This window comes from Emys orbicularis, chromosome 3 (genome assembly GCF_028017835.1).
Source record: "Emys orbicularis isolate rEmyOrb1 chromosome 3, rEmyOrb1.hap1, whole genome shotgun sequence".
Taxonomy (NCBI): domain Eukaryota; kingdom Metazoa; phylum Chordata; order Testudines; family Emydidae; genus Emys; species Emys orbicularis.
Window position 1 is genome coordinate 133,296,045 of NC_088685.1, and position 16,734 is coordinate 133,312,778.

Here is a 16,734-nt window from a genome sequence, read left to right on the forward strand (position 1 = left end):
CCCTCCTGCATCCCAAACCTCTCATCCCCTGCCCCAGCCCAGAGCCTGCACCCCCAGCCCAAAGCCCTGACCCTCTCCCACACCCCAACCCTCTGCCCCAGCCCAGAGCCCCCCCCCCCCAAACCCTCATCCCCAGCTCCGTTGGGTCGCAGGCATCAACAATTTTCTTCAACTGGATCACCAGAAAAAAAGTTTGAAAACCACTGCTCTAGATGACTTGTTGAATATGATTTTCTTGGACTCCAGAATTCCTACAGTACAAAATACATTTTATTCTGTTTGCATTTAGCATATTGTAAATCCTGATTGGGAATTCCTCCAAGTTGATGAAGCATCAAACACAAATGCTCGACACACTTTGTGCCTAGAATAAGGGTTTGTCTATGCTATGGATACTACAGTGGCTCAGCTATGCTGCTGTTGCCACATAATATAGATTCTTCTTACAGTGACAGAAGGGGTTTTTCCATCCACCTCGCCAAGTGGTAGTAGCATTCTTCCATCAACCTAGTAGCATCCTACTCTGGGTTAGGCTGGCATAGCTATGGTGCTCAATTTCACACCCCTTAGTGACATACCTAGGTTGATCTAAATTTTAAGTGTAGACCAGGCCTCATGCTGCATCTCTGGTTCTTTAGGGAAACAACACATCAGTGAAAATTTCATATAACATGTGAATGTAATACTACTACACTGTACTTATACAGTGCCTTGAGGCATAGGTCTCAAAGCTCTTTACAAACATTGATAAAAATCACTTTCCTCATTCTACAGAAGGAAAACTGAGTAAAAGTTAGGGATTCAAGTTCACACAGTGAATCAATAGCAGAGATGGGATTTCTTAACTACTGAACCATGATGCCTCCTCAAAAAGGGTTTTTGTTTTTTTTAAAGTTACAGTATAAGGAAGGAAAACTTCATATAACAAACACAGAAAGAGAGAGGAGTGGATATTTTTGACAGGCCAGATTCTAATAGGTACTACTCATTGCAAGTATCAGAATCTGGGCCTATGTGATTATTAACATGACACCACAGAATTGTTTACTATTGAACCAGGAACCCAAAACCAAAATGCAACACACAAATATACAAAACGATCACACAGTTAGTGAATTCGGAGTGTCCAAAGTGGAAAAATGAACAATTTAATTTTCTTCATCTTTTAAAGACTGAATACCGAAGATAAAGCCTTTATTTCCCACAAGATCTTTTAAGAAGATATACACACAAAGTTTTCAAAGCTGATGGTAAATTTCCCGTTGTTAAAAGATTTTCCATTTCTTCCCTTTCCCCATTTGGCCCAGAATTCTTCCGGCTGATACTAGGCAATTCCTCACCTCTTTATTAAAATGTTACACCACTTCCAATTTTTATTTTTGCCCTAATTCGAGCATCTGAGTTATCACTAGAGATGAAAAATAATCTCCTTTTAATTAAAAAATTTATTCATAAGATTTTCACTTCAAATCATACTGTACATATTTTTAGTAAAAGGCCCTGGAAGTTTAATGAAGTTACTGCCACCTGCTGGCTAACTGGAAAAAACCAAAAATCCACAGTTCCACGATTTAGCCAAGAACTTGCAAATAGTTACCTTGCAAACACAGTACCACTCCCACCAGGGAAAGTGTAAGGATGTTGCTTGCGGAATACATGACCCACTCTGCTGCATGGGATAATTTCAAGGCTCCCTCCACACTGCCACACTCTGAATGAAATCTCTGCAATTAGGAATGCATGATAAGTATCCACATAAACCTAAAGTAATTTGTAAATTCTGACCCTTAACACATTTTTCCAATATATGCACTATGTCACATAGGATTAAAGGAAGATATTTAGCTTGCAGAGAACATGAAAAAGCTAACAAATTGGGCTCAGCGTGTCTGACCGTTTCACTTCAGTGCTCTCTAAACTCTGGAGAAGCAGCTATGGATTTATATCCCTTTGCCTGCCAGTATTTATAAAGTTCCACTGGTGAGTTTTACGAGAGAGTTTACACAGCTTTTGGCCCAGAGATTAAAATCTATAGTGGACTGATACAAAACAAAATAACTAAATTCAAGTGTGAGCTATGTAGAGTTGAACTCATTGATGAAAGTTTGAAGCTAGTTTGCATAATTTCAGCAGAGGGCTGAGTGAAGGGTAAGCACACAACAGATGTCAATATTAGAATTCATAAGGGGTTTAGGAGGATTTCTTCTGAATGTCAGACCATTGAATCAGAACTGGTACAGTTTGCACAAAAAAGCTAGCTTTTAAAAAAAAGGACAAATAATCATGAATTCAGTCCAACAAGATAGCATTTGTATTCAATATTGAAGTTGATTTTATTTTTACAATAAATTGTGAAATACCTTTCACAAATGACCCTTTATTTTATATATTATGCATAGACTCCTTTATTATACATCACTGTTTGCTGTGTTTCAATTAACCAAATTCCCCGCCCCCCCACCTCCCGATCAACCACCCCCACCCAAAATACAGGTTTGGTGGCACCTTACATCCTGAGGCAGCTGGGCAGCAGAAGGGGAGAGGATGAAAAGTAGCAATGAAGAAAGGCAGAGAGGGAGAAGTAAATAGGGAAGGTGCAAACTCGTTGCAGTTTTAACTAACTCCGCAGCTAAAATCTGAATAGATTTAAGTCATTTAAAATCCAAGATATTGGGGGAGATTTAAAAAAAATTCTTATTTGCCCCCCTCCCTCGCCTGTTACGTATCGCAGGCATCAGGATATATTTTTTATTAGAATATGGTCCCAACTATTCACCTTTGAATTGATGCACATCTGTGATTTTATCAAAAAGGCACAAACAGTAAGTCAGAAAAAAAAGACAGTTACCTTTTCTGTAACTGGTGTTCTTCGAGATAAGTTGCTCATGTCTATTCCACAATAGGAGTGCGTGCTCGTCACGTGCACCAGTCTTGGAAGTTTTCCCCTTAGCAGTACCTGTAGGGGAGCGCCCTACTGACCCCTGGAGTGTCACCTCCATGGCATGGTATAAGGGGCGCTGCGCGCTCCCCCCACCCTCAGTTCCTTCTTGCCAGACAACTCCGACAGAGAGGAAGGAGGGCGGGATGTGGAATAGACATGAGCAACACATCTCGAGGAACACCAGTTACGGAAAAGGTAACTGTCTTTTCTTCTTCGAGTGATTGCTCATGTGTGTTCCACAATAGGTGATTCCAAGCTATATCTGTTGGAGGTGGGAGGAGTTCACAAATTCTTGGGACGGAGCACAGCCCTGGCATCCTCCCTGGTTTGGGAGACGATCGCATAATGTGAGGTGAAAGTGTGAACTGAAGACCACGTGGCAGCCCTACACATGGGGACATGGGCCAAAAAGGCAGCCGATGAGGCCTGCGCCCTAGTTGAGTGTGCCCTCACAATTGACGGCGGGGGGGATTCCCGCCAGGCCATAACAGGTATGGATGCACAACGTGATCCAGTTGGAGAGCTGCTGAGTGGAGATTGGCCGATCCCTCATGCATTCGGCCGAGGCGATGAACAGCTGCGAGGACTTTCTGAACGGTTTTGTCCACTCCAAGTAGAAAGCCAGAGCCCCTCACACATCCAGCATGTGGAGGCGGCGCTCCTCACTGGACGCACGGGACTTGGGGCAGAGGACCGGCAGGAAAATGTCCTGACCCATGTGGTAGGCAGAGACCACCTTTGGGAGGAATGAAGGATGTGGGCGGAGCTGGTCCTTGTCCTTATGGAATACTGTGTACGGGGGCTCGGAGGTCAGGTCCCTGAGTTCTGAGACCCGCCTCACCGACATGATCGCCACCAGGAAGGCTACCTTCCACGAGAGGTGCGACCAGGAGAGGCAAGGCCACCCTGCCCAGTACTGAGGCGGACAGTACGTTAAACAGGGAGTCCGAGGGCTCCTCCACCTCCTCGGCCTGGAGGTTGAGGCTTGATGCCACCCTTTTTAATAGGTCTTGGTGGGCCTTGAGTCCTCCTGCGGGATGGAGGGAGGAGGGGCCGTAATCGCCTCATCGGGGGAGGGCGAGGAGGCCGGCGCCATACTTTGCGTGTCTACCGTCACCAGAGGGTCTACCACCTGGTCGGTCTCCGTGCACGGTGCCGAGGATGTACGTCTCACCGACTCCTTCCTCAGAGGCCGGGAGAGAGAGGCCGACAGTCCTTCTGAGGCTCCAGCCACCGAGCGAACCCCCACCAGGGGCTGCGTCGGGGGCCACGGTGCCCACTGGTACCATTGCGCTGGCCATGGGGCCCGGTGCCACTGCACCTGCTGTGGCACCGGGGGAGCGGGCTGTTCAGCCTGGGTGGCCTGACCCATCGATGGACGGCTATGAAGGGAGGCCGGGATGATGTACGACCTGCCACTGTCCCTGGACCGGGAGGAGCGGTGGCGCCGGGAGCGGTGCCGACCCCAAGACCGTGACGTGGAGGACCAGTACCGTCGGTAACAGCTACTCGGCAATTGGCTCTGACGGGTGGATCCGTGACGGCGACTCGCCAGCGATCGACGCCCGGGGCTGCGGGAGTGGTGCCGCGGCGGGGTCCTGGAGCGGGACGATGAACAGCAAAAGCATTGACGTTCGTGACGCGACCAGCTACAATAGTCCCTCCGAGATGAGGATCTTTGGTGTCATTTGCCTCGGTCCCATCGGTGTTCGTTCCTCGAGGCAGAGTGGTGCCTGGAGTCTCTGTCAGACAGAACCCAGCCAGACAACCTGGTGGGAGTCGACGGCGACCCATGTGGGCTACGCACGGAACTTTCCCTTGACCGAGTCGGGGGCGACTGCGGAGATCCCAGCAGCGGCTTGCCTCTGGAGCGTGGTGGTGCTCGTGGTACCAGCATGGACATGACATCCCGGGCTGCCTGCAGGGCCTCCAGAGTGGAGGGCATCCGGACATCCGGGGAAGCCTGCTCCAACTGGGCTGGGCTACTCTGCTCGACTTGAGTTGGAGGACTAGAGGCTGATAGGGATCGAGGACTGCCCAACATGGGTCTAGTCTCTGCCCCAGATTTACTCCAGTGCCGCGGCAGAGAAGGCCTCTTCTTAGCCTTCTTGGCGTGCCCTGTGGACAGGGAGCAGTGCCGACTAGTAGATGGTGCCGGGGGGGTGCCGCACTCTGACAGCGCGGTGCCCGGTGCCAACTTGGAGTGGCGCGCCGGAGTCGGGGTCAATGCTGACTCCATGAGGATAGCCCAGAGCCTAATGTCTCTCTCTCCCTTGGTCCGAGGCTTAAACGACTTGCAAATCTTACAGCAATCGCTGAGATGAGCTTCACCCAAACAACGTAGACAGTCTGTGTGCGGATCACTCGCTGGCATCAGGCGCTTACAAGTGTTGCACGACTTAAAACCTGGGGCGCGGGGGCATGCCCCTGCGCCCGGGCGCACCAGCTAAACTAAACTAAACCGAATCGAGTACTAACTGCAGGTCACATACACTGAACAAACAAGAGTTCTGGGGACAAGCTACAGCAAAACTGGAGCAGAGCAGTTCCGAAGCACTGAGGGTGGGGGGAGCGCGCAGCGCCCCTTATACCGCGCCATGGAGGCGCCACTCCAGGGGTCGCTAGGGGCGCTCCCCTACGGATACTGCTGGGGAAAAACTTCCGACACCGGCGCATGTGGCAAGCATGCACGCCTATTGTGGAATACACGTGAGCAAATCACTCGAAGAACTACATATTCCCCAATGGTGTAATGATATTTGTATAGATCCGTTCAACAACAGACTCATTCTTGTTGCTGTAGCATTACACTAATATAAAAACTAAGAAGGAAGTCTTGCTTGCTTACGAACTGGTTTTAACAAAATCAAACCACTACAAAGAAGAACCTCTAAACCTGAGTTTAGATCCAAATGTGTTAGCAGTATATCTTATTCCCCACCATATTCAAATGCTTCTGTTTCTCTGCAATGCTCTTTTGTTATTCTTAGGAATAGGGTTCCCAAAGCTAACGTCATTGATCTAGAGCCAGTTTCCGTATGTCACGCAACAAAAATACTGTATTTAACAATGACAAAAAAATACATCACCTCTTAATTGTTTAAAATAATGGTTAAACAGACATCAAAACACTACAAGGCCATTTTATAATTGATAGAGTCAAGTGTACATGTGTGTAAATAAAACCTCCTTTAGTTCACTCAACTGCATAGCCAGGAGAAATATTTCAATAGAAATAATGCTAAGTTTTAAACAGTAAGTTTCAGCAGAACATTTAGAATTAGTGTTTTAAATATCCAGTAAGTTGTTTTACTTACTTGCAGCATTTCCCAATCAATCTAGACATATTATTACTGCAGCAAGTTAGATGATTGGACATTTAGATGTCCATTGCTGTACAATGTAGATATCAAGTATCTGGTGTGCGTATTGTGCATTTTAAACAGAAAGATGAAGGATATTCAATTTTTCCTGCCAATTGATTTTTGACTAATCATGTGACACCTGCAGAAAGTTCACTACTTGCTACTATTACTTCATTTGTGCAGTAGTTGACACCCATAATAGGAAGAGAAGTCATTGCCAGGGAGTCTTCAGAACTGCCTCTAGCTTCCCTCACATCCCTCCACATGGGGAGAAGGGAACAGAGGAAGCACCATAAAGCAGGTCTTTGTTAGTCTCAGAAACTCTTCACCTTGAGAGAATTACAGCTTCCAGCCTGCTCTCACCGCCCCCCATCAAAGCCCTGATTCTGCAAAGCATTTAAGCACCTGCTTAATTTTAAGCACATGAAGTCAATAGGACTACTCATGCTTAAAGTTAAACATGTACTTAAGTGCTCTGCTGGATTAGGGCCCAAAGAGTATTCAGGGAGGTGAAGTGAAAGGAAACCGTATGGAGAATGTGTGGGACAGCAGGAGAAAAGGTGCTTGGACAGGGATCTCAGGGCTGTGTTCCCACTGAAGGAAAAAAGGACCGAGTGAGCTGTTGGAACCTTCCCTCAGCAGGTAAAGAAAGAAGGGCATTAAAATACACTGACTGGCTCAAGGGTAATAGTGTATGCACTGGTTTAAAAATGCTTTCCGTTAAAGTAAAGTCAACTGCAACGTGCAGTATTAGTTTTACAATGAATTTCCTGGTAATTTTTTAAAAAGGTGACCATAATTGCAACATTCAAATAAGCATGATTTAGTAATGCACAATCAACATGACAGCCAAACTCTTGATTCAAGTGTTTGAATACTCTCATGTGTATTCTAGTTCAGCCAGGAGTTATTTTAGCGAAGTTCCATGGCCTGTGTTGTACAGGAGGTCACACCAGACAATCCTTCCAACCCTTGAATGTTGGAATTATTTGTATTACTGTAGTGTACTTCTGGCAACAGATTCAGATAAATGCACTCCAAGGCTTTAAATAAGTGTGTATGTAAAAACCCTGAATGGATAGATGGATGGATGACACAACACACTAAAAGTTTGAAAGTAGTGTACTTTGCATGTGCAGTGCACAAATTTGAACTGTAACTGGTTTCTAAATTAAACTACTTCAAAAAATGACTAAGATACTTAATATAGTCCTTCAGTAAAGACAACAGCAAATTGGAAGCTCTAAAAAGTTGTCACAGTGAAAAATGTTTTTGAATACACCACTCTTAGCAGAAGCAAAAAACTTCATGCTACTGTAATCCAAACAACCAAAACAGAATTATTCAGCTCAAATATCACCCTTAGCCCAAGAACAAGAATTAGAACACTGCCAAAGGCCAGTTTTCCCCCAAAATAATAGAACTATCTTAAACTTAGGGCCAAGTGGTCTACTAGGACAGATGATAAAAAATTATATTAGATCAGTCTTTAGCCAGCTACATTTTAATTGATTTCTTAAAGTATACATAAGAGGATTAAACTCATGAACTTTTGTGTTCTGCTTTACATGATTAAATTTCACCAACATCTTAAGAAGCCCCTTAAACTGGTGGCACTTAGACACTGCAGCATTTTAATCAATTTAACTAGAAGAGAATGCCATTTTAGAGCTATACCGGAAATTATTTTTCAAAAATGCAATCTGTATTCCTGTAATTTCTTACTTCCATTTTATTGGCCTGCCTTTTCACAAAAACAATTGAACTGTATAGTTAACAAATGCTTCCTTCTCAGTCATTCATATTCAACATGCTAGTCCTACATTATTCTAATTCTTTATTTTAAACTGAAGCTTGGTTGTCTCTGAATTTTTGCTAATAATCCACTTAGTCTTAACTACCATTTAAATCCTCTCTGTACAAACAGAAGAAAGCCATGTACATACCTAAGTTTTCTCCACCCCACACATCCATCATCATATCGTACTTTCCTAACTCTTCGAAATAGAATTTGTCCATCACAAACAACCCGCCAGCTATCATTGGTGTTCTAAAGAGACAGAAAGGAGAAAAGTCAGAAGTTAAATATTTAATCATCTGCCAGTTTATTGTTCTCTACCATTTGAGCCTTCAAGGCTGAATGCCTACTTGAAGTAGCCTTGCAATATTTTTATCTTGAAAGCATTTAGTCATTATTCCTTGTATAGCACTACATGCATACCACCACACTAGCATTTTTAAGTAATATACTGCTTCATGGCTTATATAGATAAAATTTGTTTCTATTTCCAGATCCTTAGTCAGGTGTCGTATTCCTTTTATATAGGACATGTATTCTCAGAGTCAAACTGAATTTTAAAACCCTTACCATAGTCTTAGCACAATAAAGAGATTAATTTCAATTCAAGAAAGAAGGGGTCATCTTATAAGTGCAGACAGTACACTAAGATCCTTAGAAATAATAGTTACTTTGCACTTATAACAGTTTCTATCTGAGGGTCTCAAGAGTGCTATACAAGCAATGAAAGAATTAAGCCTCATCATCCCAATGAGGTAGGGTCAATATCCCCTTTCTGCAGCTGGGGAAAATGAAGTAGTCCATTCGGTCATAATAGGCCTCGGTCCATTTACATTTTTCAATGTATGTTAAGCCAAGTGGTGTACACAGAGTATAGGTTATAATGTGTTCATGTCATATACATCTGACAGTTAACTGTTGATAGTTAACCTATGATGTTTAACAGGCCAACAAACTGGTTAAAAATAGTTCTACACATTCTAGAAAAAAGGGATAAATCAAAAGCTCTTGATGTTAACTATTAAATGCTATCAGACTTTTGCTGATTATGTATATCAATAATGGAAGCTGAACAATGAACAACAGTGATTATTTCCATTCAAATCCACAGACTTGTATTATCAGTTTCTTGCTTCTGTTCCATGTGGTACAACACCAGCTTGAACAATACTAAGAACTGTAAGTTTAGGTAGAAGGATGGGGAAGGAGAAAAGTAATGGATGACTCCGCTTCATGCAATGTTCTGGAACAACATTACAGTACTGCAATTTTTTGTCTTGCATATAAACTTTCATAAAAGAACTCCCTAGCACTGATCAGTTAGCATAGGGATCATTTGTGGAAGACAACATTTGGGAGATAGTAGCTCAGGAAGTTGCACTTTTTAAAATATCTACAACATTGTTTTGTGAGGGGAAATGTTGACAGGAACATACTTTATGGGAGCAACTGGGTTTCCTTGTCTTGCTCTTCTTTGCTCTGGTGTCATGTAATCCCATTTGAACACCAAGTTCCAATCAAAGCCTACAAGGGGGAAAAAAAAATCAGAAAGGAAAAAAACTGAACGTTAATTGAAGTTTTTATTCATTGTTCAGCCTTTACTGATGAATTTCTGATTAAAATTATTGGGAACTGACATTCAGATTAGATGGTTAGCACAAAATGAATAGTTTAACATAAGGATTCAAATGAAAATCTGAGCTCAGGTAAACATCTGAGGAGAGAACAGAAATGAAAAGGAAAGGATGGAACAAATAAGATTTCGGATGAAAGAGAAGAAGCTAGCTATGACACAGAAATGGGCTCAAATGTAAACTAAATTTATCTTGAAATACTTCTATATTGTATTTTAAAACCCACAGTCAGCAACACTAAATGAGAAACAAAAAGCCTTGGTATGGATCTAGTCTCATACACCTCTGGTTAAGTAGAGCATCAAACGAAGAACTTTCAGTTATCATGGACACATGAGAGGTCATTACCACAGTTATAATCGGATTAGTCAGATTATACATACCACTCCCACAGCAGCTAATGTTTGTTTATTTGTTCATCTCTGTTTATTACATGAAACACTCTCCTGGATGTCACAATAGATTTGCAATTTTTTTCACCTGCCTAGTTTGGAAACCTACTTATGCCACTTTCTTTAACTGCATGCTTAGAAAATATGGCATGTTAAAACCTTCAGATGTAGTGCTTTATGTTTAGCTAAAATTGTTTTATGTAAGGGTGAAAAACCTCTCTTTGGACAGCTTGCTTTGTGAATTAAGATTAGAAAAACAAGCACAGAAACTGCCAAAGCTAGATCAGACCAGTCATGTATCCAGTCCAGCATTCTGTCTCCAACTGTGGCTCGTACCAGATGCTTCAGAAGAAGATGCAAAAAAACCCAGCAGCTATGGGATAACTGGCCAATAGTGAAAATTTCTTCCTACCCCCCTTCTCTGAGGAAGCCTTATGCCCTGAAGCATGGAGGTTTATAAAAAGATACTAGAGAAAGCTACAATGCTCACTGCGTAATGGCTAACATGCCAGCTATTCATACTACACCTGCTACCAAAAGCATTTAGAACACATGAGGTCATTTAATGGAGGATTTCTAGATTTGTCAGAGAGATCAGAGGTTTTCCTTTCCTGAATGGAGGTATAGCAGTTTGCCTTTGGAGAAATGGGATAGATAGGAAAAGGACAAAACTGGCTCAGGAAACATTTGCCCCACCAACTCTATTGCACTAAGGATCCTTAACACGTACCAGTAGATTTCTGCCTGGTAGGATTGATGTGGACAGCAAAATGAAGACAGCTGAATCCATCTTCTACCCCACAAGGTATTTATATTAATTTTATATTCACAGAAAGTGAGTAGTAGTTCTGAAGTCTTTCATCAGACAAGCATGCCAACGGGGCAAACCTCTTTACAAGTTTGGAATTTCCTATAAAATGTTAATACTATAAAAACTAAAAAGCATTTCCACATTATATTTAGAGCTTTCATCTCTTAAAAAGCACTTTTAGATATAAAAGGAAGTAGTATTACATTAGATAACAAAGTCTCCATCACAACAAGAAAAATGTACCCTGATACTTGGTATCCTATTAAGTCAAATTTATTTTGTACTCCATAAAATGATTTGAATTACAGTGGCCTGTACTGTTGCTGCTGTTCCAGTGCACAAGCACGATTGAGACAAGAGTTACATACCCTATACTGAACACAAGGGGTCTCTTCTGGAACGCAGGAGAGTGTTACAAAACAACACACAGAATAAGCGTAGAAAGCATTTCTAATGATGGTGAAGCAAAAACAATACTATCTTCAGTGACTGGGGAAAGCCTGAGCTCAATGAGGTGAGATCACAGACTCGATAATGTGTGTTATTTTAAACAGCACGTTTATATGTACTGTATCACTCAAGTGCAGGCCTCATGTGAAAAAGGTATTTCCTCTTCCTTCATATGCAAGATAGTGATAGGCGTGTCCATAAATTAAGTGTTTAGATCTAATTTAATGACATTCTATTAGAGTAATTGAAAAGATTTTTTTCAACAGGTAATAACACTTTTACAACATTAACAGTATGAAAAGGTTGAAAATTGTCTTGGACCAAAAAGATGAAAATACATGGATTTGAAAACTGTGGTCAGATTTAGAAGTGAATGTAAGGAATTTTTTCCCCTTTCTCCCACCCTTTATTAAAAAATAATAATAATAATAATAATAATGATGATGAATTTAGTGTTTGGAAAAGACGCCAGACTGCTAGCCCTGGGTAATTAAGTTCTTTCCCCACAGATCATGCATAAAAGCAGTATAAGTAAGATTTCCCATGCCTCAGTCATGACGTGGAGAGACTACATCTAGGGACGAAAGCACAGTTCAGTTTCCATGCTTAGTCTTCGGCCTTTGCTGAGATGGCCAAAAATGCCACGTCACAGTGATTGTGATTGGTGTCTGTCCTCAGGGAACAGGGGGACACCACAAATTCATGTAACAGAGACCTCTAATCTATTTTTAAAAGTTTGAACATGCAACATTTCTATTGCTAAAATTCAAAAGTAGGCAAATCCCACCTTTTGAGTCCATGAGGGCAGAGGGTCCCACATGCTTAAACTGATGGAGGGCAAGTGGGCAGGACTGGGGAACCACAGCTCCATAGGAGTAACATTAGGAGTAGCAGCAGGCTATTAGATACATTCACCATGCACCATTACCCTCTCTTCCCCAGGATATCCAGGATTTAAAAGCATGGCAAACAAAAACACTAGACTTGCATATTTTAGAAAGCTGGCACATGTATACATACCACCACCGGAATGCTTAGGAAGTGCTAATGTCGTATACATTTAGAATTCAGTTATTTACCTTTTTTATAATAACGAGTATTATAATTGTGGGGAAATTGCATGCCTCCAGGTATTAATAAAGGGATAAGGAGCCTCCCATCTCCAGGTCACAGGTTGGAACTTGACACTCAAGCATAGTGTCTGAAGTGAAGACTGACCATATTCAGTCTAGTTTCGTCAGTAGGGATCATTCCTAAGACAGCCGATGTAACTAGCAAATGCAGTGGCAGTCTCAGTAAACACTAAAGACTAAATGGGCATGGAAACTGAACTACCCTCCCTAAGCCATGGTTGAAACACCTTAGAGATCAGCATGAAGGAGTTTCCACTGACACTGCTTACACAGTACCTGTCATGTGAACAGAGTTCAGTTTCCAGGGTTGTTACTCATCCACTTTGCTTTGTCTTGTATTTTAATGGAAGCACCAAAGAACTCAGCCCTGGTTTGAAGTTTTATAGGTGCTGTATAAAGCGTTTATTGTCAGTCAATTATTCACACAATAGGTTCAGGGAGTGCTTTTAATTTATTATTTTGAAAGAAAGATTCTACTATTTCTAACAGAGTTCTCCATTATAAAATTAAGGAATAATGGAATGGTAGAATCTTTCCAACCAGTATACTTTATTTGAAGGTAGCCACTGTACCCTACCAATGCACACAATTCATGATTGTATTGTCAAACAGTTTAGTCCAAATGTTTGAGATGAGAGTTTAGTTTTAATTTTTAAATAAACAATCTGCATGCATGCATCGGGGGCAGGGTGTGAGGGAAAAAAAAATCAATAAGCACAACACTACTGATGACTTGCCAAGCTATATAGTGATAAATGCCTTATCATCTAAGAGTAGAATCAAATACCGTGGCCATATGCTTCTCCTGAAATGTATACAAAATTACCATAAACATCGGTGAGAGTTTTGCATGAGAACAGGGTAGTATAAACCTTAAGTGTTTGTTTATGGCTCAAAAGAAACAGTTTTCAAATAATGGAATCAGAATCCAATTTGAGTCCAGTTTAAGCCCAGGAAGACTGTGAAAACACCAACCTGATGTGTGAAAAGAAACAAGGGTGCATTAATGCTGTCAGTTCTGGGAATGCAGCAATTATGTTTTGCGCTTTGATGCATTAATTTTTTGTTGACTCATATTCCAGTACAGGTACATACCGCCTTTTAAATCAGCTGACGCCCCCACGTACTGGAAGTTGTCCATATTAATTACATCAATTATAGGAGACACAACTCTGGTCTTGTCCTAAAATAAATATTAAAAAGTAATATTGAAATAATGAAATCAATAGAAAAAGATTCAAGCAGGATGAGATGTTGAACCATTTAGTGGGAGACCATTAACACCCCTTTTCCTGTTTTTGACTCACTCTGAACAGTCAGAAAGAATCTCTCATATCAACTCTCTCAGCAAGAGAGTTCTCTCCATCACCTCCAGAAGCAGCTGCCTCGTCTTATGGTTTTCACCCCCCTCTTCATTCTAGGCTACTTTTATACAATTTAATCCTCTCCCTTCGACTTGATCCTGAAGCAGACATTACTGCACTGCACATCAAACCTCAGAAGGCAAGTCAGAAGAACTTTCACCATTCTTAGCTTAAAACTACCCCAAAGAACAAGAGTGTCAAAGCTGCTCCAGAATTCAGATCTCAAGTCTCCTGCAATACAGTATACTGCAGTACTCACCAGGTCTTTGCTAGTCTACCACCTTAACCCAATTTAAAAAAAAAAGAAAAAAAATGTTTTGACCCTGCTACATCAGGAGATCCTTTCACTAGCACTGATAATGTTACATGCCAGTGCAGAATGTAAGAAACCTGGATTCTTAAGGCGGTCAATAGACTCCATATTCAAATACACCTCTACCCAGATATAACATGACCCGATAGAACATAAATTTGGATATAACGCGGTAAAGCAGCGCTCCGGGGGGGGGAGGGGGGGGAGGGAGGGGGCGGAGCTGCATGCTCCGGCGGATCAAAGCAAGTTCAATATAACGCGGCTTCACCTATAATGCGGTAAGATTTTTTGGCTCCCAAGGACAGCGTTATATCGGGGTAGAGGTGTACTCAACTAGGTAGGAAAAAGAATGTCAAAATATTAAATCCATGAAAAGTCACTAATTGCTACCAACAAAGCCTTTGGACAGCTATTGCACCCATCAGTAGTGAAATTGCTTTGAATGCTACTCCAAACAACATGTTCTTCAAATGCAAAGTGTTTTATCAAATTCACAAAACTTGCTTTCCCATTACCCCTGAATGTAATCATTAGGATCTTGGTAAGGTCTTAGTACTTAAAACTACTGATTTTGTGATATTCCAAATGTGATAGCTTGGCATGTTCCATTTCTTTCTGTTAAGTGAACATAAACACATTCAAACATAACTTCTGATTGTTCAAACAAATGATGACCTATCTTGAAAAATATTTGCTTGCATGCAAAGTAATAGTACCAGAACTCTGGGCTCAGATGTAAGATTCAGATTGCATCACTTTGATGACATGCATGGATAACATTTCTGAACAGAATGCCATCAATTAGGGGCAGGACCAAAACATGTAACTCAAGAAATCCCTGTAGATTAAGGAGTATGGAAAATGTAAACAGGTCTCCAATAAAGGAAAGGAGATCTATTTTGATTAATCTATAATAAAGTAAGCACTCATGTTAAATAAGGCACAAAGCTAAATCTCTTAATCATGCTTTTAACTGTATTTATGTGGTTAGTTTTCATTTAAAGTAATAGGGTATATAACTTCTAATTATGGGTTCAGCACCCCACACTTTGCACCTCTAACTGGTTATTAATCATTTTGTCCCTTGCACTACTGAACTTTTGCAAGAATATTATAATTGCATATACTGAAAGTGATTGCTATAAAGTATTCACTCCTCTGGCTAATCAATTTAAATATGCCAAGTCATGAAAGATATCACCTTGTTTTATCTTCATTTAAGATTAATTGCTAACTCCCTAATGATCTCAGTGTAGCCACTGCAAGTTATTACAAATACCTATAATCTTGTGAAATACGGAGTATTTTACAGGAGTCGGACGGGTCATCTTACCTTCAGTGAGTAGGATGTCTGAAATCTACAGCCTACTAAATTCGTCAAAGGAGAATCTAATTGGGTCTGTAGTTAAAATTCAAGCTAAGGGTCCTAACCAATATCTTTTCAGTTGTGGCACATAGGCCAAGTATGACCCTTCATCAAAGACTTTAAACCTTGAACACTGTGTTGCATTCATAGTAGAGGTACAAATAATGCAATAATTAGTTTAGTCTAATTAAGGTAGAAAAACCCAGAGACACAAATCAAGCTTGAGACACAGGACAGGACAGAAAAGGCAAAATATAAGCTTTTTTGCTCCCCCACCCTTTATATATCCACTTGCGCCAAGCTAATCCTAGATATAAACTGCACAAAGACTGGCACTAGATGAATCCCTTTGTGCTCTCAAATGAGCAGTCAATTTTCCAACCAGTTCAAGTATGCTGGATCTTAACTATTCCATTAAATTACAGGAATGGGTCACACACAAAAAAACAAAAATGAACCCCCCCCCCCCGAAAGTAAGATGTTTGAACCAAAAAAAAAAAAAAAAATTAAAAATTTTGTTTGTTTGTTTGTTTTACTTTGGTAAAAATATTTCCAAATACTGAGATACTGCTAGGGGAAACTTCCTTGTTTAAAAGTAAGTGGCGGGATGGGGTGGGGAAGCCTCACAGTGGGCACCCAGAAGCATTGCAGCCTATCTGGTTGTTTTTAATAGTACACCCAGCACTGGATGTCCATGTGTAGCAACCGATTCCACACTAAATACTGCTCATTCCTCAGTTGAAAGTGAGGTATCTAAGCCCATCTCTCAGGGAACCAGCTTGGCACAGCTGAGTGGCAGTAAAAGATGCTCAAACCACCTTTGCAGCTCTCCAATATGGGGCTGTTACACCAGGAGGGGATTGCCAGAACACAGCAGAGCTCCAGCCATGCCCTCTAGGTCAGGGCTGGGCATAATGGGGTAGGTGGCAGCTTGCTGACTATATATCCATCTGTGATTCCCACATGCCAGGAATTCTAGTCCGGTCCATTTCACTTTGATACCCATACACTAGTATCACAATGTTTAAACAAAAACTTAAAAAAAAATTATAAAAGCTTTATAAAGTATCCCACAAACTAACTTGTAGGTTTAAACTACCAGACCGTAGCTCTCTAATACTGCATTACTCTCCAGTTTTTTTAATGATTATATCATCCATGGTTTTC

General features: G+C 41.5%; 1 protein-coding gene across 1 annotated transcript in view; it reads right to left on the minus strand.

The window, feature by feature from the left end:
* The window catches only part of GALNT2 (polypeptide N-acetylgalactosaminyltransferase 2), a 150,091-nt gene that overhangs the window by 23,609 nt on the left and 109,748 nt on the right, over nt 1-16,734 (minus strand). The window contains exons 8-11 of the mRNA XM_065400847.1: nt 13,620-13,707; nt 9,541-9,628; nt 8,253-8,356; nt 1,598-1,724 (exon numbers count right to left, since the gene is read on the minus strand). Coding sequence (XP_065256919.1) covers nt 1,598-1,724; nt 8,253-8,356; nt 9,541-9,628; nt 13,620-13,707 — 407 coding nt within the window. The remainder of the gene's footprint in view (nt 1-1,597; nt 1,725-8,252; nt 8,357-9,540; nt 9,629-13,619; nt 13,708-16,734) is intronic.